The 20,571-nt window shown below is 47.1% G+C and overlaps 7 protein-coding genes across 7 annotated transcripts; 3 read left to right on the forward strand and 4 right to left on the reverse strand.

Moving 5' to 3' along the window:
• Positions 1–444: 444 nt before the first annotated feature.
• N7469_006735 (MDR family MFS transporter) lies at positions 445–2,576 on the reverse strand (the record flags this gene model as incomplete). The annotated part of the gene is made up of 3 exons (XM_056645653.1): positions 445–1,266; positions 1,324–2,130; positions 2,298–2,576. 3 exons carry the CDS (start codon positions 2,574–2,576, stop codon positions 445–447), a joined length of 1,908 nt encoding a protein of 635 aa, XP_056499094.1.
• A 1,517-nt stretch (positions 2,577–4,093) lies between these two features.
• On the reverse strand, positions 4,094–5,294 carry N7469_006736 (eukaryotic translation initiation factor 3 subunit F; the record flags this gene model as incomplete). The annotated part of the gene is made up of 3 exons (XM_056645654.1): positions 4,094–4,307; positions 4,369–5,081; positions 5,196–5,294. The coding sequence occupies 3 exons, from the start codon at positions 5,292–5,294 to the stop codon at positions 4,094–4,096; spliced, it is 1,026 nt and encodes a 341-aa protein (XP_056499095.1).
• A 664-nt stretch (positions 5,295–5,958) lies between these two features.
• On the forward strand, positions 5,959–8,239 carry N7469_006737 (UTP25 family protein; the record flags this gene model as incomplete). Its single annotated transcript, XM_056645655.1, has 4 exons — positions 5,959–6,080; positions 6,130–6,637; positions 6,686–7,263; positions 7,327–8,239. The coding sequence occupies 4 exons, from the start codon at positions 5,959–5,961 to the stop codon at positions 8,237–8,239; spliced, it is 2,121 nt and encodes a 706-aa protein (XP_056499096.1).
• Positions 8,240–8,893: 654 nt separating this feature from the next.
• On the forward strand, positions 8,894–10,315 carry N7469_006738 (DMT family transporter; the record flags this gene model as incomplete). The annotated part of the gene is made up of 2 exons (XM_056645656.1): positions 8,894–9,256; positions 9,332–10,315. The coding sequence occupies 2 exons, from the start codon at positions 8,894–8,896 to the stop codon at positions 10,313–10,315; spliced, it is 1,347 nt and encodes a 448-aa protein (XP_056499097.1).
• A 593-nt stretch (positions 10,316–10,908) lies between these two features.
• On the forward strand, positions 10,909–11,932 carry N7469_006739 (uncharacterized protein; the record flags this gene model as incomplete). The annotated part of the gene is made up of 2 exons (XM_056645657.1): positions 10,909–11,701; positions 11,754–11,932. The coding sequence occupies 2 exons, from the start codon at positions 10,909–10,911 to the stop codon at positions 11,930–11,932; spliced, it is 972 nt and encodes a 323-aa protein (XP_056499098.1).
• A 3,586-nt stretch (positions 11,933–15,518) lies between these two features.
• On the reverse strand, positions 15,519–17,140 carry N7469_006740 (choline-phosphate cytidylyltransferase; the record flags this gene model as incomplete). Its single annotated transcript, XM_056645658.1, has 4 exons — positions 15,519–15,656; positions 15,734–16,142; positions 16,264–16,614; positions 16,716–17,140. 4 exons carry the CDS (start codon positions 17,138–17,140, stop codon positions 15,519–15,521), a joined length of 1,323 nt encoding a protein of 440 aa, XP_056499099.1.
• A 1,006-nt stretch (positions 17,141–18,146) lies between these two features.
• N7469_006741 (PP2C family serine/threonine-protein phosphatase) lies at positions 18,147–20,316 on the reverse strand (the record flags this gene model as incomplete). Its single annotated transcript, XM_056645659.1, has 7 exons — positions 18,147–18,466; positions 18,545–18,787; positions 18,865–19,071; positions 19,133–19,217; positions 19,274–19,347; positions 19,516–19,837; positions 20,281–20,316. The coding sequence occupies 7 exons, from the start codon at positions 20,314–20,316 to the stop codon at positions 18,147–18,149; spliced, it is 1,287 nt and encodes a 428-aa protein (XP_056499100.1).
• Between the last annotated feature and the right edge of the window lie 255 nt (positions 20,317–20,571).

Raw genomic sequence — 20,571 nt, forward strand, 5'->3', positions numbered from 1 at the left:
CAGAACCTGCGAGCTTTGAGTGGTCATTATAACTTTGAACCGTTTGAGATTCAGATACAAGTCTAGAAAACGGAAGTAGAGGTATCGGCGTCTTGGGCGATGAACATTTAGAAACTTCAGTAATACTAGCATCTTCCTTTCAAGGCTTAGCTCTTTCTAACCAAATATTCTGTTGACACCATAGCCACCATTGCCATTTTCTAGTAACTGGTGTATTAGTGGCTAGCTAGAAGATCGTGTGAATTAGGGTGTAATTGTACAGCTGACCTAACCCCAGTGCGTTAAATAAGTTACGTACCACAAGTATGACAAGATTGAATATCCATTCCATTGAACCAACCCTCCCAAACACCATCTCTAAAATCTAAATCTAATCATGAAAAATAAACATAGTCATAAAATACATGCATTTTGGAAAGGCCGTTACTCTTTTACCTGGAGGGACTAAACCCAACCACCTTCTCCAGGCCCGGTTCTCAATCCATGTCCCGGCCCAGCAGCAGATGGTCCAAGAGTACTCAATCTACCACCAGCACCAATAGAACTCATCCTAATAGTTCTTCTCCTCGCCAATTCAACCTCAGCCTGAACAGCCTCAGCGCGAGTCTGAGGTTTATCCTTTTCAGCCGTATCCGTCTTCTTCTCTTCCTTGATACTAAGCCATTCCATGAAAATGGGTCCAAGAATAGAGATACTTCCCGTTGCAACAGCGACATAGAATGCCTGCATGATAGCACTATTATAGGCAGACATAACTGTCGGTAATAATTTCGGTGGGGTTGTATCTCTGAATCCTGTGGCTCCACCTTGTAGGACTAGAGCCGCGGCTTCTTTTGGTAAGGAGGAAATGAGGTTTTGAACAAGTCGGTTTTGGAAGACGCTCTCAGCGACGGCGAGGAAGACTGTTCCACCGAGAGTTTGAACGAATGTCAAGATTGAAGTTGCAATAGCCATATCGTCTCCGTGAACAGCGACTTGAGATACTAGCATGACGTTCTGAATACCAATACCAACGCCAGCAGCAAGTAAAACCTGGTAGCCGAACCATGCCGCTATACCGGAGTCGGTTTCCAACGTAGTCATCAAGCCTGCGGCGACGGCAGTCAAGGCGGAAGATATCAGAACGAATGGAGTGTAGTAGCCAATGACGGAAGCGAGAACACCAGCAATGATAGCGAATACGACGATACCGATGAGACTGGGAAGATTGTCGATACCGGATTGAGTGGCTGATACACCTTTGATGGCTTGAAACCAGATGGGTAGCTGGGAAAGAGTCAGTCAAGATCATTTGAGATATAGCGGGATATTGGGAATACAAACATAATAGGCGATAACGAACATCGGTGCTGAGATGCAGCATGCGTACCAAGCAGCACCGAAAACACTTCGATTCTTCATCAAACGAACAGGGACAGTAGCTCGGTCCTTCTGCCAAACTTGAATAACCACAAAGAGGATAAATAGCACACCGAAGAGAATCATCAACGCGATGATCCGGGCATTCTTCCACGGATATTCAGAACCACCCCATTGCAAAGCAAGCAGGAGACAAATAACCGACGGAATCATGGTAAATGTCCCCGGGAGATCGAAATGCTTGATCTGTTCTTTCCACGGTAATGGCTGCACATTCGCAGCCCGAGTCGGCATTAAGAAGAAAACCCCAATCGCAGTCACAGCGCCGAGTGGCAGGTTAATCCAGAAACACCATCGCCAAGTGAGGTGATCAGTGAAAGCACCACCTAAAATAGGCCCAGCAACACTAGCAATCGAGTGCATGCTCGACAAGATACCGATATAGATAGGACGAATACGCAAGGGAACCGTATTGGCGATAATAATAATAGCACCGGAGAATAGTCCTGCGGCCCCAATACCAGCAATTGCGCGGCCGATAATGAGAGCAGGAGAATTTGGCGCAACGGCACAAAGCAAAGAGCCGATTTCGAATATACCCAGCGCACTTATGAAAACCCATTTGTCCGAATAGAAGGTGTACAGTTTGCCGAAAAGTAACTGCACAGTACAATTCGTGAATAAGAACGAACTTCCATACCAACCCACATCATCCAGTGAGTTAAACTCGTTTGTAATTTTCGGAATCGCAGTAGCTAGGATAGTGGCGTCCTAAAATTGAGATTGAAGTAAGTAAAACTGCGCTGTCTGATCTTGGGGTACGTGATGGCGCAAAGGAAGGGATAAAGAGACGAATATGCGCCGCGCCGCACCACATCGCGCCGACGACAAGAACATCCTCATCCAACAATTCAAGAAAGAAAAAAAAAAAGACTCACCAAAGCCAAACAAAATGCAGCCAAACACAGCGCAATAGTCAAAGGTACCAACTTCGCCGAAGAAATATCCTTAGAAGCACCAGCAGCGGGGTTATTAGGGTTCGGAGAATCAGGCGACACAGACTCCTCCGCTAAAATCGGTTTCGTATCGTAGTCAAGGGGTTCAAAATGACGATGTGAATCCATCCGCTGAAGCTCCAAATCCTCCTCTTCATCCGGCGGATCTAAAAACGTATGCAACGGCATTGGCGTAGTATGGTCATCGAGAACACGAGCCATCGTGATTCAGAGAGAATGGCCGGCAGTGCGCGCGGGGGGAGGCAGGTGTGGGTATGTAAATGGGCAAGCTTAAGTTAGGTCTGGGTTCTCTTCTGTGTTTGACCCGCGTCTTGAATTTCCAGACTCCATCCCTTAATCCGCTTGTGATACAAAGTTCCTGAAATTCAGATCATCTGCAAAGACTCTCGTTGGCGCATAAGACCCACAAGGGGTTCATCGCATACCGCGGGCCCGTGGACTCCGAAGATGTTTTTTCTGCGCGTTCTGCGTAAAGATCGGCGATCGAGAAGCGGGCAAGAATGTCCCGGAATGCTTCTGTAAATAAATTTGCCCGTCATACAATTGTCACTGTCGAGGTTTTGCGTTGAACCTTTATTATCATTCAGTCCGTAGATGTTCCTTTCTTCTAGGTGGTTTTGATGTTGCTAGTTGCAGAAGTGTGGGTCAGACCCTTATTTCTTATTTCAAGCCTAGTCGATGCGAGCGTGGGGGCGTGATAAAGAACATATGGAGGGTGCGCGTTATGTTATGCATCGTCGAAGCTGGGAATCTGTCGTCGTCCGGAGACATTGAGTCCTCCATTCCAAGACAAGACCTTGGAACAAGCGTGGAAGGGTGCGGTACAATAGCGTTTCGTGGATTGATAGATCGACTGCAATCTACTCCACTAATTTGTAACCCTTGACAAGGTTTGGGTTTCATGGCTGCGAGACTGACACGATGGTGTAGAACAGTGGAGATGTCAGAAAAATTAGTGCACACTCTAACTTGATAATCAGACTCGATCTGATGTCAATGCGGAGACTTTTGGGGACGAATGGAAGTTGAGTGAAGTCGAGTTTTGGGTTGGCGCAAAAAGTAGACCGGCGGACCACGGAACATTTGACTATGCAGATTCAACTATACCGCAATATGCCCTATGGCAAATTATGGGATATACCTTAATGGTTTATATTTATCACTACGCGGATTACAGTACGCTGCTGACAACGTCTATTTTATGTCCATTCATCATAACTAACGCCGCAGGGATGCGACTTCATGAACCGGGTCATCCCGGTGAACTACACAGTTTGCAGACAAGATAAACTCGGAGGTCTGCTTCTGTTCTGCTTTTGCTTTGTTTGTTTTTTTCATCATGCTCCGTCACTTCACCTCGCCTTCTCTCCTCCAAAGCAAGCCAGATCGACTCCGATGCGCCATTTGCTTTTGATATGGACTGTCTTTGAGACAGGATGCGGAGGGAAGAAGAATATGCCCGAAGGTAGATGTCTGTCTCGCAAAATGGGGTAAAACAAGGGAAGCAAAGAGAACAACAGGAAAATAAAAAGGTAAAAAGGTAAAAATGGTAGACAAGGTAGATAGATCAAACAAGTACGAACCCAAGAATGTCGAAGAGGTGAAAAAAGTGATCAAAGATGGGGTGGTGGGCGGTGCAGGGGGAGACATAAGGAATCATCGTCGGGCAAGTATAGCTTCACAGAAATTCACGTCATGTATCATTTCTCCATGGCTGTTTATGCGCGAGCCTCCTCGGTAGGAGCACGGTCCTGACGAGGACGACCACCCTTGCCGCCGCGCTGGTTGCGCTGGCCCTCACCACCAGCTCCGGTCGACTCGCCGCCGCCCAAGGTCAGTTGAGCGGTTGCTAGCCGGTTGGACAGCTCCATCTGTGTGCGGATGGTGTTGGCCAAGTAAGAGACGACCAGGACATCCTGGATGTGGTTGTTGCTGGAAACAGTCAGTATATCAAGCCAAGTCGGTAGAGAAACATAGATACTGGGGTACATACAAGTCCTTCTCGATATCAGCAGGCTCCACCTTGGGAGCCAAAGCGAGAGCGTTCAGCAAGAATTGACCCATAGCGGTGGAAGCGGGGGCCTCTTCGTCGATCACCGACTCGACGTAGCGGGAAACACGGTCGATCATGGCCAGAACCTCCTCAATAGCGCGCTCCAGAGCCTCAACATCAGTAGCAATGCTAGTTGAGCGCTCCTCAGCGTCCTTAGCATTTGCAATGGCCTCAAGACCGCTCTTATCGGCCTCGCCATATCGGAGTTCATAAGGGACGGGGATGAAAGCAGCGCTGTCGGCAGCACGTTCAGCGGTAACACCGACAGGGGCGGAGATATAGGCGCGAGTCTCAAGATCCTTACCAGCCTCAGTGGACACAGTAAGGTGAACGGCAGGGTGGGGCCATGTGCCATCGCCCTGGCCGCTGTAGAAGTTCTGGATCAAAGCGGAGAAGGTGTTGAGCTCGGAGGCAGTGGCGTACCAGCCGACCAGCACCTCACGAGGGTTGGCCTTGAGGTGCAGGGCCAGCATCTGCTTGTGGTACTCCATATCGACCTCGACTTGGTCCTCGGCCTCAGAGTGGCCTACGGCGAAGGCGGAGCGCACTTCGACCTCACCTCCATCCTCAGATCGGGTTCCCAGCAGAGTACCAATGACACGTTCCTGGTCGGCGTTGCGGCGCAGCGAGTGGTCGAGAATAGAAAAGACGGCCTAAAAGAAACAAGAAAGATTGTTGTCAGTTTTGAGTATCGCAAAAAGACGGTGGTTATCATGACTGATTTGCGTCTTTGTGGTTGACAATGCCCCTCTTCGCTAGCAACATACCTGCGGCTGGATGACCACGTTTAAAGGGGCAGTGGTTGGAGCGGTTCCCACAGAGACGGGGCCCAGAGGACGGGCAAGGTGCAGGAAGGAATCGGCCATGATGATGGAGTGGAGGTGGGTGGAATGGGTGAAGGTGGAAGCCAAACTTCCCAACTTCTCCGAGTCTTTCGGAGGGACAATTTTCCTCGAATGCGGCCTGAGGCATTCTATTTTTGTGTGTGGAATTTTCGCGCTAAGATAAGATAAGACATCATATACACAAAGCACAGTACTATTGTATAGTAATTACCTTAGTCTATGAGAATATAAGATCTGAATATATTGAGAAAAATTATATACACTACTCTTCTACTGAAGATATATGTCTGTGAAATATACTATGAGTATATAAGTCTTAGATTTTGTCACATGAGGACTGCATGGACATACCCTAGAACTCCAGGACTATACTTGCGGAGATATAGAATGAAACACGTTATATACTGACTAGCTTTGAACACTTCTAATAGGAACCGGAATTGATATTCAGAAACCTGAATATATACAAGGCTCCACTCAAAGATAGTGCTCATACTCATTACTTAATTAGCAGATTATCAAACACGTAGTACAGTAGAAGTCAATTCAATTGCATGCAGTGGGGCGTAGGCGGTGAAAGTGATAACCGTTTCTGCCGCTAAAAGTTGACAAGATCATTTTTGCACCGACTCTAAGTAACTCACCAATCAACACCCCTCATACTTCCCAAAGAAAGAAAAGCACAATGCCATTGAGAGGCGGAAGAGGTGGAAGAGGTGCTCCTCGTGGTCGAGGTCGCGGCCGCGGCCGTGGCCGTGGTGGCTTCCGGCGAAAAGATTTCGACTCGTCGCGATTGCACGATGTCCAGTGAGTTGTACACAGCACCGCAATTCCGGAATCTTGCTAATTATCACAGGTCCGATGAATCATCAGGAGAAGATGCGCCGCTAAGTGAAGTGGAGGAAGATGTGGATATGGACGAGGGTTCCTCCAGCAGCGACGAAGAAGAAGAACAGACCGAGCGTCCCTACAACGAATTGTTGCAACTACTTCAGACCGACGCCGACTCCAAGGGTCCAGCTCGCAAGAGAAGAAAGATTGGCACCGATGCGAATGATGCTAAAGTCGCTGCGGTAGAGGCGGAAACAGCCGAAGCCGAGCCTGATGCGCTTCAAGATCAAGCTCCGTCAGAGGACGAGGATGCTCAAGACGAAGAGGATGACGACGATGCGGTTGGTCCATTTGAAAAACACTTCAATCTCCCCGATGGATCCGACATTGGAAAGAAGATCGAACAGGTCCAGTCCAACAAATGGGTGACGGCAAAGAAAGAGGTGGATGGCCTGCGCTTTGTACAATCAGTTCCAGACATGGGAGATGCCGCCTCGTTACTCCCAGCCATTAAAAGCACCGCCAATCTCAAGGTAGGAGAGTAATTCTCAGCCGTGTCGAGCTACTGCTAATTCATTCAGCTCAAAAACAAACTCAAATCCCGTGTTGCTGACTTGCTCCCGACTATCAGCGGACAAGCTCAACACCTCGCTCCTTACATCTTTGACTACCAGGATCTTCTCTTCGGCTCACGTACACCCGAAAATGCGGCCAGCATGCGCGATATCGCGGCCCTGCATACGGTCAACCACCTTCTCAAGACTCGCGATCGGGTATTGAAGAACAATGCCCGTCTTGCCAAGGACCCCGATACCGATATCGAATGTCGAGATCAGGGTTTCACACGTCCCAAGGTCCTCTATATTCTTCCCACTCGCCAGGCTTGTGTGCGGGCTGTTGATGCCATTGCGCGAATCTACCAAGCCGAGCAGCATGAGAATAAAAAACGGTTTGTCGACACGTTCTCTGCTCCCGAAGATGCTGGCTGGGAAAACAAGACCGAGGATTTCCGCGACCTATTTGGCGGTAATGACGATGATATGTTCCGGCTTGGTTTGAAGTTTACTCGCAAGACTGTCAAATACTTTGCGCAATTCTATAATTCAGATGTCATTCTGGCCAGTCCACTCGGTCTCAGAACAATCATGGACCAAGCTGAGTACGTCAGGCAGAGCATGGCTACTAGCCTACTTTCTCGGGTGTATAGCTAACAAATTCACAGCGCAAAGAAGCGAGACCATGACTTCCTCTCATCTATTGAGGTAGTCATCGTCGACCATGCCGACGCACTCCTCATGCAAAACTGGGACCACATCTCCTTCATCTTCCAACATCTCAACCAGCAACCCAAAGAAGCACACGGCTGCGACTTCAGCCGAGTACGAAACTGGTATCTCGACAACCAAGCCCGCTACGTCCGACAAACCATAGTCTGCGCCTCATTTATAACGCCAGAAATAAATTCACTCTTCTCAACCCAAATGCAAAACACCAGCGGTCGAGTCAAAATCACCCCCAATTACGCCGGAGCCATCACCGAACTCCCCCTCCCCGTCTCCGTTAAACAAACCTTCACCCGAATCGACAGTCTCTCCCCCTCCAAAGACCCAGACGCCAGATTCAAACACTTCACCACAACCATCCTCTCTACCCTCGTGAAAAACATCACGGGAAAAAGCAAAGGTAGCTCCGGAACTCTCATTTTCGTCCCCTCATACCTCGACTTCGTCCGCGTGCGCAATCACTTCGCCACCTCGGCTCAAACAACAAATATCTCCTTCGGCGCCATCTCCGAATACTCTGAGCCGCGGGAAGCATCTCGTGCACGCAGTCACTTTATCACGGGCCGGCATTCGGTATTATTGTACACGGAGCGTGCGCATCACTTCCGTCGGAATCAAATTCGCGGTGTACGTCGAGTGATTATGTACGGGGTACCAGAGAACCCGACTTTCTACGGGGAGATTGTTGGATTTTTGGGACTGGATCCGGCGGCTGTTGTTGAAGCTGTTGAGGGTGGAGTACGAGTGTTGTTCTCTAAGTGGGATGCGCTGAAGTTGGAGCGGGTTGTGGGGACATCGCGTGTAGGTAATATGCTGCGGGAGAGAGGGGGTGATACTTTTACTTTTGTTTAATGATGTTGCTGGTAATCCAGACAGCCGGTGGCTAGGCAGCTGGTGGCTGGATAGCTGTAAGTGTCGATCAGTGATCAGCTGGATCAAATGCATAGATATTGCATTGTATGTTACATTGTCGGATAAGAATCCGTCGTCAGCTGAATATGTTGAGATTTTAGATTGTTTGGCCGGGCAGTTTATTATAGCATTATATTTGAAGCCGTTACTATGTAAATATTAGTCCTGGATATAGTTAGCATCTTATAGATGAGTCTGCAGCATCCACGAGCACACCAAGAATAGCCACTACGACCACTGCCCTAAATTGAAATATAATTTGAATATTGGAATACTAACGGTAATAATATTCATATTATATCACATCCTCATCATATTATCACACCACATCAACATGATACAGCTGAACAGAACTGCCTACCTCCTCGCATGACCAAACCCTACACTAGCGGGTCCCGCTTTTCTTTTTCTTCTCCAACTTCAATTTGAATCCCCACCTCTTCGACATATTCTTCATTCATCCCAAATCTACAACATCCAGACTCATTCCAGAGTACCCCGTATCCATGGATATACCTATATTTACAGATATACACAACCACCAATAGATCACCGCATACATACCACCGGTCCACCCCTCTACAAAGAAAAACCATGTCTCCGCACCAACCACAATCACCACCACCATCACACCAGAACAGGGATTATCAAGATCACCCCGATGCCCCGCTCCCATCCCAGCCTTACCGCGACGATCCAAACGCCGACCTCGAATCCCTAGCCGAGTACGAACCACGACCCATCGACGAGGACGCTGAAGCCGAAGCACTAGGACAAGCACACGATCAAGCACAAGATGAATCATCCCGACCACGCACCAAATACGCCGCCAAAGCACGAATCTTCTGGTTAAGGAATAAGGGCATGTTCCTCGTCTTACTGGCTCAAATGTTCGGCGCAAGCATGAACGTCATGACGCAGATTCTTGAAATTCACAGTTCCATGCATCCGTTCCAGGTACCTCACCACGACCACTATGCACTTACTTACTACGGTGAAATCTCCCCACTAACACACTTATCACACTTTTAGATCCTCTTCGCAAGAATGTCCATCACCGCACTAGCAAGTTACATCTACATGTTCATAACACGAACCCCACACCCACTCGGCACAAAACCCGTCCTACACCTCTTACTTTTACGCGCAGTTTGCGGATTCATGGGTGTATATGGCCTTTATTATTCAGTCCAATATCTCCCTCTCTCCGAAGCAACTGTAATCACCTTCCTAGCACCAATAATCACCTGCTACGCCTGTTCATTCTTTATACCCGGTGAAACATTCTCTCGTCGTCAACAACTCGCCGCTATAATTAGTCTGATTGGTGTCGTTTTAATTGCTCGACCATTTTCAAACTCGAACTCGAAACAATCCTCTCACCCTCCTCCAAGTCCCAGTCCGAGCCCTTCCAAAAACGAGTCTCGACCCGACGACGCAGATGCTTACCACCACGTCCTCGCCACAATAGTCGCAAGTATCGGAGTCCTCGGTGCAGCAGGCGCATACACATCAATCCGAGTAATCGGCAAAAGAGCACACCCCCTCGTCTCCGTCACATATTTCTCCAGCGTAACGACAATAATCTCACTCCTAGCCATGCTGGTCCTGCCCAGCGTGGAATTTCGAGTCCCGCATACACGGACAGAATGGATGTTCATGGTTGGATTGGGAGTTTGCGGGTTCTTACTTCAATTTTTACTTACGGCGGGATTATCCTATGTACCGCCGAAATGGGTTCGGGATCGTACTAGTGGGGGTGCTGGGAGACAAGGGTCGAAAGCGACTAGCATGGTGTATACGCAGATGCTTTTTGCGTTGTTTTATGATAAGGTTGTTTGGGGGACGACGTTGGATGGGGTTGCGTGGATTGGATCTGTATTGATTTTGGGATGTGCGATTTATGTGGCTGTTATGCAGGAGGGGAAGGGTGGAAATGGTGGAAGTGGAGTGAAGCGGGGAGGGTCAGAGGGAGAAAGAAGAGAGGGAGAAGCGGAGAGTGCCAGTGCGCAGTGATATACACAGACATATACTAGTAGATTACAAATGTAATGTTTATTGTATATTTTGATATTATAATATAATAGACTACTATATTATAATTATCATATTCATCATAATTATCTCTATACTCTATACTCTATACTCTCTATACTAATTGTCTACTAATTGTATACTACTTCCATATGAATTCTGGACATCACGGAGCACAGTACTCCACCTGACGTCATAGGGTTACACGGGATTGCCCGAGTTTGCACGAATCAAAAAGTCGAATTGATAGTTTGATATAAACCTAGTAAAGTACATATATCAAGATCAAAGTACGGCATCAGAGTACAACTGTCAGTTAGATATAAAGTGGATCGATCAGTGGGTATGCAGATCTCTCCACTCTCCACTTCATTCCTTCTACATCCTCCTCTCCATTACACTACTCTATACACCGGAGTATATATACTACACTATAACAATGCGCCACTTTGAAGCATGGCTCGTCCGCGATCCCTATTCCATCTGGCACTATTACACCACCGGAAATCGCTGGAAAGATACAGTCCGCGATCTCATTCATGATCGATCAATCTGTTCTGTCCCAGAATCTGCAAATGCACCGCAAGACCCTCAGTGGACACCCTCATCCCCGCAAACAACCCCCCCTCCTCACTCTCCTCCCCCCAGAAATCAGATCCATGATATGGTCCTACGTCTTCGGGTCAGATACACTTCACCTCGTCCAAATCAAGAATAAAGTGAAACACGTTCGCTGCAGCAACCGCAGCAGCCACAACAACACCGAGAGTCAGATTCAGAGTCAGAGCGACGAGACAAAGACAGACACCTCTCTCACCCACCATCGACACTGTTGCCCACTCACACCAGCCCGATGGCGAATCTACGATGGTCGAGTCCCAGGACATACAGATAGACTCTTATACCCACACACCCATACAAATCTACCCACAACCCTATCAACCTCATCCACCTCCCTCTTCCAAACCTGCAAAGCAATCTACACCGAAACACTCCCCTACCTCTACAAAAACAATACCTTCGACATAGACGATTTATACACCTTCATTGCATTCGTCTCCACAATATCGCCTACCTCACTTTCATACATTACATCCCTAATAATTCAATGGACCCCAATCTGGACACCACTCTCCGGCCAAGAACATAAAGGTTCAATATACGCCCACACACACAGCGACGACCTCTGGCTGAAATTCTGGTCAATTATTGCCAGTCTTCCGCGCCTTGAGTCGCTGAAGTTGAGTATTGATTTGGGGAAGTTTACGGGGACGGTCGTTGGTGGGGGTCCGGTTGTTGTTGGTGGTGGGAGATTACTTCCTCTTAGTATTGAGGAAGGTTGGGTGACACCTTTACTTAAAGTTTCTGGTTTGAAGGAATTTGATCTTGCGGTTACGGCTCGGTGTGATGTTACGTCTAGGGGGGATTATTGAGGGGGATCTTGTTAGGGATGCGTCTGCGTTGAGGGAGGATTTGAGGAATGTTCTTATGAGGAGGAAGGTTCATCAGATACCGCCTACTAGCCGGGCAGGTGGTGGTGGGGATGAAAATGGGGGTGGGATTGGGAAGAAGAGGGTTTTGGCTATTACTGCTGGTTAGATTTGGATTAGATTGTTTGAAGAGTCGTCAATATAAAGTGTTGTATATGTATTCTTATTATGTGCATGGATACCCTGGCTATTTCTATGAGGATGAGGGTTCATGATTTCAACTAGTAGTTAAAATTATCAAACATATAATACAATCAAGTACATTCAGGGATCACCCTTTTTCCAGGTACTAGTCGGACATTGAGAGCTAAAACCACTATCACTGCCATATAGTACTAGTACTACTATGATAGTACTAAACAATACTAGTACCTTGTTGCTACATTCAATATATTTGTTTTAACTTATTGGAATAACATATTGTACCGTCAATTGTTAAGAAATATCAAATAATTGCCCAATTCCTAATTCTATTTCTCGAAAATTTTCTTTTCTGCTGTAAATAGACAACTGCCGTGATTGTTTCAGCGGCTCTATTCCACAACTTCATAGTCAATATTTTTTCTACACCTGATTCTTAGTCCACTCAACAATATCCGATTATCGATCCATTCTCCCTTGAGAAAACTCGGGGCTTTTTTTTTTTTTACACAGGTACTAGTAATTCCACCGTAACATCTGGTACATCCCGAAACTAGTCTCAACCAAGATTAATTTCAATTTCAATCTGTAGCTTTTGAGGGTCCGTCCTTCGCCGATAGTCTTTCTGGAACAAGTTCTCGAAGAGATACAGATGTCAACGGTTTCTGTTGAGACTTGACATGCCAAGTATACCAAGAAATATCAACTATGTGATGAGCAGTTTCATGACCTCTATTAGCAGCACTCTCAACAACCCTAATGCACCAAGAAAATTTCTCCAGATTCGCGCAATCGGTATAGATCTGAGAAGCCATGCATAAAGGGAACATAGTCATATGATATCCTGCAATCTTCATATAATCACGCGTACAGTATCGCATAGTACGACATACATTATCTGCACACCGATTTGCCTCCAGGTAATCCTCACTCTGTGACGGGTGTAAAACCCTGCTGGCAAGTTCGGTAGAGATATTGGTTTTAGGATGTGTATAGAGCAATTTTCTGACATGGAAAATCGATGGGTATAGGAGACTTAGTGCTGCCCAATAATAAAGGTGGAGTAAGACGTAGTCAAAGTTCAGAAAATGATATGGAGTTCCGAATATATGTTCTGCATCTGGTGTATCTGAGCTAAGAAATTCAGGTTCGTCCGGGAAGGGGTCGTCGCTGATTCCATCTGCTAGACGATATTCTGAATACCAGGCGAAAAAAAGGTTTTTTATGCGCAGACTATGTTGAAGCAGATCTCGGCACGCATCGTAGTTCGATGGATTGATAGATTGCAGTTTTGTGGCTATCGGCGACAGTTCCGCGAATATTCTCAGTAATTCACAAAATGGAGAACCGTCGCTGGTTTCAGTCAGAAATTGATACTCATCTGGAAGTAGTCCCCTTCCAGATGATGATTGAATCTATAGAACAATCAGAATCATTCTGATATATGATATATTTCGCAAGGTCACAGTATGATAGATTTGAAACCAGGGCAACATACCATTCGCAGTTTCTGATATCGTTGATATATAGCTCCAATGAGTGGATTCTTCGCTGTTCTTTGACGATAATACTTCAGAATTGTATTCAAACCACTAATATGTGCAAGCCATGGTCCAAGACCATTAGGACAATAGGAGCTCTTCACCGGAAATCCAAATGTTAGCTTGATTCTGTAAAACGAGAGAGCACTGGCTCGTGTTCCCTAGCGGAAGTGACAAAAATATTAAATACCTCTATTTCCTGGAATAATACCGCGGTATAAACGATATCCTCAGTGAAAACATCGCGGGAGATCATCCTCGACATATGTCGTATAGCACTGTTATAAAGCTGAATACAATATTTAGACATACGATCATCTTGCGAAACCTTTCCGATGTAGAAACATGTTATCGCCGAAAGAGTTTTATCAAGCATTTCGGTTTTATTCGGAAGTCCAGCAAATCCTTGTAGCAAATATTGCCACATATCAACATCTGACACAGCCATTCCTGTGGGGAAATACCCATAAAGATATTCCGAAATAAATTTCACTCTCATCATTGGCCCACTAGGCACTGTAGTATTTAAAGATGTCACAGACTGCCTATGTCGATAAGGCGGGACACATTGGACCTGGCTAGTTGACTCTGGTTGCCCATATGGTCCACTGGCAGCATAATAGATAAAAACCTCCGGCTTTTCATACCCCAGACACTGTATTCCGCGCTTAAAACACCGATTACACTCCGGCCTCCCTTGATCACACTAAGTAAAGCAAAGTTGTATTAGCATGTTAACGTGGGCTGTGATCGATTTGGCCCGACCTTTATTTTGCGCTTTTTGCAGGTCCCGCAGCCTTTCGACTGCCAAGGGATGCCACCTCTCCCCATTCTCGGTACGCAGTTGGCATCAAAATAGATAGAAATAGGCGAGTCAGCACGGAGCCTAATGTCCGATGAGGGATGGGGGGGGCTTAATGTTCAGTGTTAAGTTGGGGGCGAGCATTTTTAGCGTCTCAGCTGATGCCCAATGACATTGCCTCTCCATGCATTAGCTTTGGGCATACTGATGTTTACTATGATCAACTTGGCCTATACTAGTTACATATCTAAACCATAACACACTAACAATATAGATTGACTACATTACCTTTAAAATCAGGGTGATTTTTACCACATCAGCCATGTGGATTCTTGTGAATGGGTTTGTGTAATGGAAATTTCAATTTGTTAATATAAGATAATACCCTTTATCTTCTATTGGCGTGAAAGGTTTCACGCTCAATACCCAGCAATTCATTCAGTATTCAATATTTTGCTTAGTATCTAGCAGGGTATATGCTAGAGTATCTAACTATTCTTATGCTTAGGGTGTCATCTGACTTCTACCTATCAATACTCATTGGAATGTAAGGCTGGCTTGTTTGTAAATGAACGATTGTCGAAGGTCCTTGTTCTTTTGTCTACACACTCAGATATTTAACTGAGTGTACTAGTATTCTACCATGGTATTTATCTATTCATATACAAGAGGAATACGATCAGATACCACATCTAAATGATATCAAGTATGAAACCAACCGAGTCCATTATCTATAATCCTACCAGAAATCAGCCAGTAGAACCGAAACAATCTATACACAGCAAAAAGAAGCGAGCGATCAAATCATATCAAATCCCTCCAATTGCTCGAGCCCTAGTCCATTCCCCAAATGAAATGAAATGAACAAAAACCTCGACACGGATAAGATTCAATTCGAACCGCCAAAATAATAACAACATGGAGTGTGACACCCGAGAAGTGAAAGGAGAGGAGAAAGACAGATGATTGAGATGGAAAATATTAGGGGAAGAACAGATGTTCACGGAATTTTAATCCAAGTCACATCCACATCCACAATCGTCGCAGTGAGGTAAAAGGGGAAAACACCAAGCGCCCGACAAAAGAAAGAAATCGCCTGCAATTTGGAGCAAAGATTCCCGAAGTATAACACAGGGGTTGAATGCAAAAGGGGGGGGGAAGATAAAATGCAATGTTGAGATAGGGCGTTGAGCAGCATATAGGTAGTTCGATTACTGCGCTGAAACACCCTTACCCGCTCGACCGCGAAGTTCCTCATCATAACCATTCTGTTCGGACTCGGATTCATCGTTGGTGGGTGACTGGGGGTGACTCAAGGGCTCGGTGAGCGATTGGCGACTACGAGCCATCTAAAAAGAACGTTAATATCGAGATCGTCTAATGAAAAGCCTTTCGCCTCAATTGAAAGTGTTTAAAAAGAACTTACCCAAGCCCGTACACCACCAATCAAACCCAAACTATAACCCGTAGCAAAATCCTCATTTCGACCACCAACCCCAGGACTCTCAGGTCGATTCAAAGCCTCCACCCGCGAAAGATGAGACTTGCTTCCACCAGTCGGACTAGCCAGGGGTCCACGAGAATTTCCGTAATCCACGCTGTTACGGTTACTCGGGGCTGGACTACCGGGACGACTATTCTGCCAGATCTGACGCAATTCACGACCCAATTCTTGACCTGTCATACTCCAGTTCGTGCGGATGTTATCACGGAGTTCGACGACATGTCTCTTGATTTCCAGCTCATTCTTCTTCAACCATGAAACATTAAGTTCTTGTCGAGAAGCGCCGCGCTTGAACTGTCGAGAGATGTACTGGTCGTAGTCACGCACGATTCTATAAGAATAGGATAGCATTAGCTTAGTAGTCCAAAGTACACCAGCCATACCACATTCCCGGGCCCCGTGAAAGCAAATGCAGAGAACGGGGAAAAGAGAAAGGAATAAAAAAAACATACCGTGTAATAATACCAGTGGTACTAACACCCTCCGTCCGCTGCGTAACAAGGAATTTACCCTGAGCCTTAATAGGTTCATAGATATCATCACCTTCCGCAGCCTGATAAGGCAAATCATCATGAGCAACATAATCAATCTGATGCTCCGACAAAAACTCCGGCGTAACAACCCAAGGACAATTGGGAATAACTTCATCAACCCATTTACAGTGACGAATTGTTTCTGCCCGTTCAGCTCCACTCAACACTGTAAGTCCCTTTCTCATGTGAGTCTCTTCATCCCCTGTCACGCCGACAATCAGATAAGTATCGGGGAAAGCTTTCTTGGCTTGTTCAAGCTGTCTCATATGACTATCACGGAAAGAGTTAGCCTAACCACTCCTCTCCCAGTGCCAATACCAGTACCCAATCCCGGAAACCGAAATAAGGACAGTCAAAGGGGACGAACTCACCCAAGATGAAACAAATCAAAAACACCATCCGCATAAACCCTCACCGACCTCCCCGTAGGCGGAGGATTAGTATGATAACCCACAGGATCCTGCAATGCACCAACAGGAGGCGGGGGCATAGAATTATCCTCCCCATCTTCCGGAACATCAATACGTAATCCAGCACCACCACGTCCCCGTGCATCAGCACCAGGTCGTCCCTCAATATCACTGCTAGCAACAGTCGTCTCAGAAGGTTCACCCGGATCTTCACCGTTGGTCTTCATATCAGAGCTCTTACGAACTCGTTTCTCGGGCTTGTGCTCGGAGTCCTCGCCTTCTTCACCTGACGCGTCGCGCGAGGAGGGTTGAAGATCTGCGCCGGGCACGGGGAGGTGGGAGGCGCTGCGCTTGCGCTTTCCTGGAGGTGAGGAAGGCGATGACATTTTGTTGTGGGTGGATGGGAGTGAGTATGTTAAAGGTGAAAAAGGTGGAAGGTGATGGGATGGGATGGGATGAGGTGATGAGATGAGGTACTGAGGGTTTCCCCGTGCGGGTGGCCCGGTTAGTTAGGGGCCCGCGTAATTTTCTGGTGTGGGGCAGTTTTAGTACGAAATACGTTGAAATAGCTACAGCTACAGCTACAGCTACAGCTACAATAATCTACAATTCACAGATGGAGCAATGAATACTGGAAAATGTGGGGTCGCAGTAGACTACAGAATGCCGGTTGTTCTACTATCTACCAGCTTACTACGACTGTATCAATGGATGGCCATTCCGAACTCCAAGCCATCTCTACCTGCATTTCTTCCTGCCGCAAAGGATGTACCGAATACGCCACAGATGCGCAGAGGTACCGGTCTCGGTCCAGTCTCGGTGCTGCTCTCACACGGAGCTTGGAGAGATAGGTATAGAACAAAAAGGAACTGCCGAGGAAACGGCGGAAGTAGGAGTAGTTCGTCAACGGGCATTGTGCGGTATCTCGTGGTGGCATAAAAAAAAGACAATAACGTGTTCGTGAAGACCCCGCCCGGCGAGGGCCTATATCTCCTTTCCATCGATCTCATCCCGTTCTCCTTCAATTCTTCACTTCCCCACCTCCGTCTCGACTGCTGATCCAGTGACTCTGTAGGAGGGCTTCGATGAGCAGAAAATCGGGGAATTGAAGCCCGAAGATAGCTAATAGAACAAGAAGAGAAGTGCGAAGAGAGAACCGAGACAGAAAGATGAAAAAAGGAGAAACATAAATAGGAAATGGAGAAAAGATAAGAAGAAGAGAGGGGAAAAAAAGACAGGAGAAACGGGTCGTAGGTCGTTCACACAAAACAAGGTAGGCAGGAAGAGAGAAGCAGGAGTAAGGGAAGAGCAGCAGAGAGAGCAGAGGTGTGGTCAACGAGGCAGAAGCAAATGGCAACAGAGGTGAGAAGGAGGAGAAGAAGAAGAAAAAAACTAAGGCGCCGACTTCTCTTTATCATCAGTAGAGGCGGGCGACTCGGATATTTGCGCGCCACTTTCTTTGCCCTGTGGACCGGGGGTATCCTCTCGGGCCCGTGTGGAATCAGTCGGGTGCACCTGGTTAGATAGGTCTTGGTCCTCGGTTTGGTCGAAGAGCTCCTCCTCATGCTGGTCCGGGATGACCTCGGTGCCATCGCCCAACAGAATGATTCGACCGGGCCGGGTGCTGAAAGCTCGCGAACGCTCCATCTCCAATTCATAGTCATCAGGCTGATCCTCGAATTGATTCCGGATCCCGGGGCCGCGGAATTCGGCTGTGCACACTGACCGTCAGCACGACGAGGGATTGGACTCAGGTTCCTCGTGAGACTTGCCATACTCGGGAGGAGCACAAGGCCCGTCTCCGTTTGCAACTCGCTCTGCAATCTGCTTATACCACTCCTCCTTGGTCTTGCCATTCAGAAGACCGATCACGGTCATGGTCATGTTATCGCAACCCACTCCACCAGTCTCGCTGTTAGAGGCCAGGCAGTTATCCATCATATTCTCACAAATTTGCGACAGTTCCTGCTTGGCGGCAATTCCTCTTCGAACAAACTCGACGACGGCTTGAGAAGTCTGGCAATCCCAGATACCTGTAGATCAAAGGTGTTAGTATTCGAAGGCTTGTGAAAATATGGTTGGGGGAGCATTTTATAATCTGCAAGCCTACCATCACAAGCAATGACAAGGAATTCGTCGTCATCGGTTAGCTCATGAACAGTCACATCGGGGAAAGCAGTCACGATTTGTTGCTCGGGAGCGAGCTCGGGGCTCTTCTTAAATTCGAAGTCACCAATAGCTCGAGAAAGGGCAAGGTTGCCATTGACACGACCAAAATCGACAAAGCCGCCAGCGGCACTGATACGGGCTTTTTCGCCTGGATGGAGTTAGTAATTTGGCGTGGAAGAAGATATTATCTTGAATGCAGTTCCACCAACCTTCATTTTGAGGCTTGTGGTCAAACGAGAGCGGCTTAGCACGGCCCTTGACACCGAGCACTGATCTGGAGTCACCAGCGTTTGCCTAATACTCATTAGTCACCATGAATTGTATCCATCTAATCGCAGTCATTCACATACCACCCAAATCTTGTGCTTGGAGATGATACTAGTAGAAGCAGTGCAGCCGGAAACCTCTTCTTCATATTTGGGATCTGACAAGGACAGTTAGTCAAGGTCCAAAGGTCACCGCGCCCATAGTGGACAAAGATCCCAATGCGATTGACAATTGAAGTGGCATCTCTGCTGATCCCCGGCAAAGAGTCACTCGCACTAGTATCCCACCCCGACTGGCACACAATGACAACCGAATATTAACGAACCTTCCAAAATTGCCCGGTCGGTTGCCAAAAAACCATCCTTAAGAGCTTGTTCGATATCTCCACGGGCGAACGAAGGCTGTTTGGCGACAATCTTGTGGAGGTTCTCTCCAGCGAACAACGCAACCTTATCTCCACCATGACCATCATATACACCAAAGAAGGCTAGACGCTTGCTGGGGTCTGTGGGTTGGCCATCTTCATTGCCGGTATACTTGGCTTGGAGATCGAGGACGGCAGCATGAGCATCTTCCATACTGATACGCCATCCCTGCATGGCAGAAACACCATATAAACAGCAGTCATCTTCGCCGTCGGACGATGTCTATAGGAAAAGTCGAGTCGTTAGCTATGTCTTCGAAATCAATGATTTCATCCTGAATGTGTTTCTCTGTTTCTTTTTTCTTTTGTCGCAAAATAACAAGCACGCGACGCAATCCTCTTGAATTTGGGGGGGGGGGGTTTTTTTTTCTCGATTTCCCTTGTGTCAGCAGGGTCGTCGCCCCGCATGGCCGATCAAGCGGGCATGTCGAAAAAGCCCCCAATCCCAGAAAATCGATCCAAAGATCAATTCGTAATATCGGAGATACATTGCCGGATTGGTCCGCCGAGGACTCATAATAGTAAAACAAGAAGGAAAGTGTGAATGTTGTTGGCCAAGCCGAGGGCGAGCCACCGGCGTCACGGTCACGGCGGATGTGTGGGGAGGGGCAAACAGGGAGGGGAGAGAGACGAAGGAACATGAGAAGTGCAGGGAATGACACTCACCTTCTCGACCACGGGCTCCGACAAAGTCTGACCCATCTTGGCGATTGATTGATTATGAAGAGGTGGAGGTAGGGGAGAAGAAAAAGAGAAAGGAGGAGGAGAGGGAGGGGGAGTAGTCGGAGTTGAACAAGAGAGAAGCAAAGATGAATGGAAGGAGAAAGAAGTCAGGTGAGGGCGAAAGGTCGACCCGCGATAAGTAGCCGAGTGGGGGTGGGAAGAGAGATCTAGGGCTACTACTGTATAGTAGGTGACCAGATCAAATATATTGGGAGTAACAAAAGTATAATAAAA

Source organism: Penicillium citrinum, assembly GCF_028827155.1.
Source record: "Penicillium citrinum strain IBT 23319 chromosome Unknown utg000006l:1.0-3011923.0:1.0-3012962.0, whole genome shotgun sequence".
NCBI lineage: Eukaryota > Fungi > Ascomycota > Eurotiomycetes > Eurotiales > Aspergillaceae > Penicillium > Penicillium citrinum.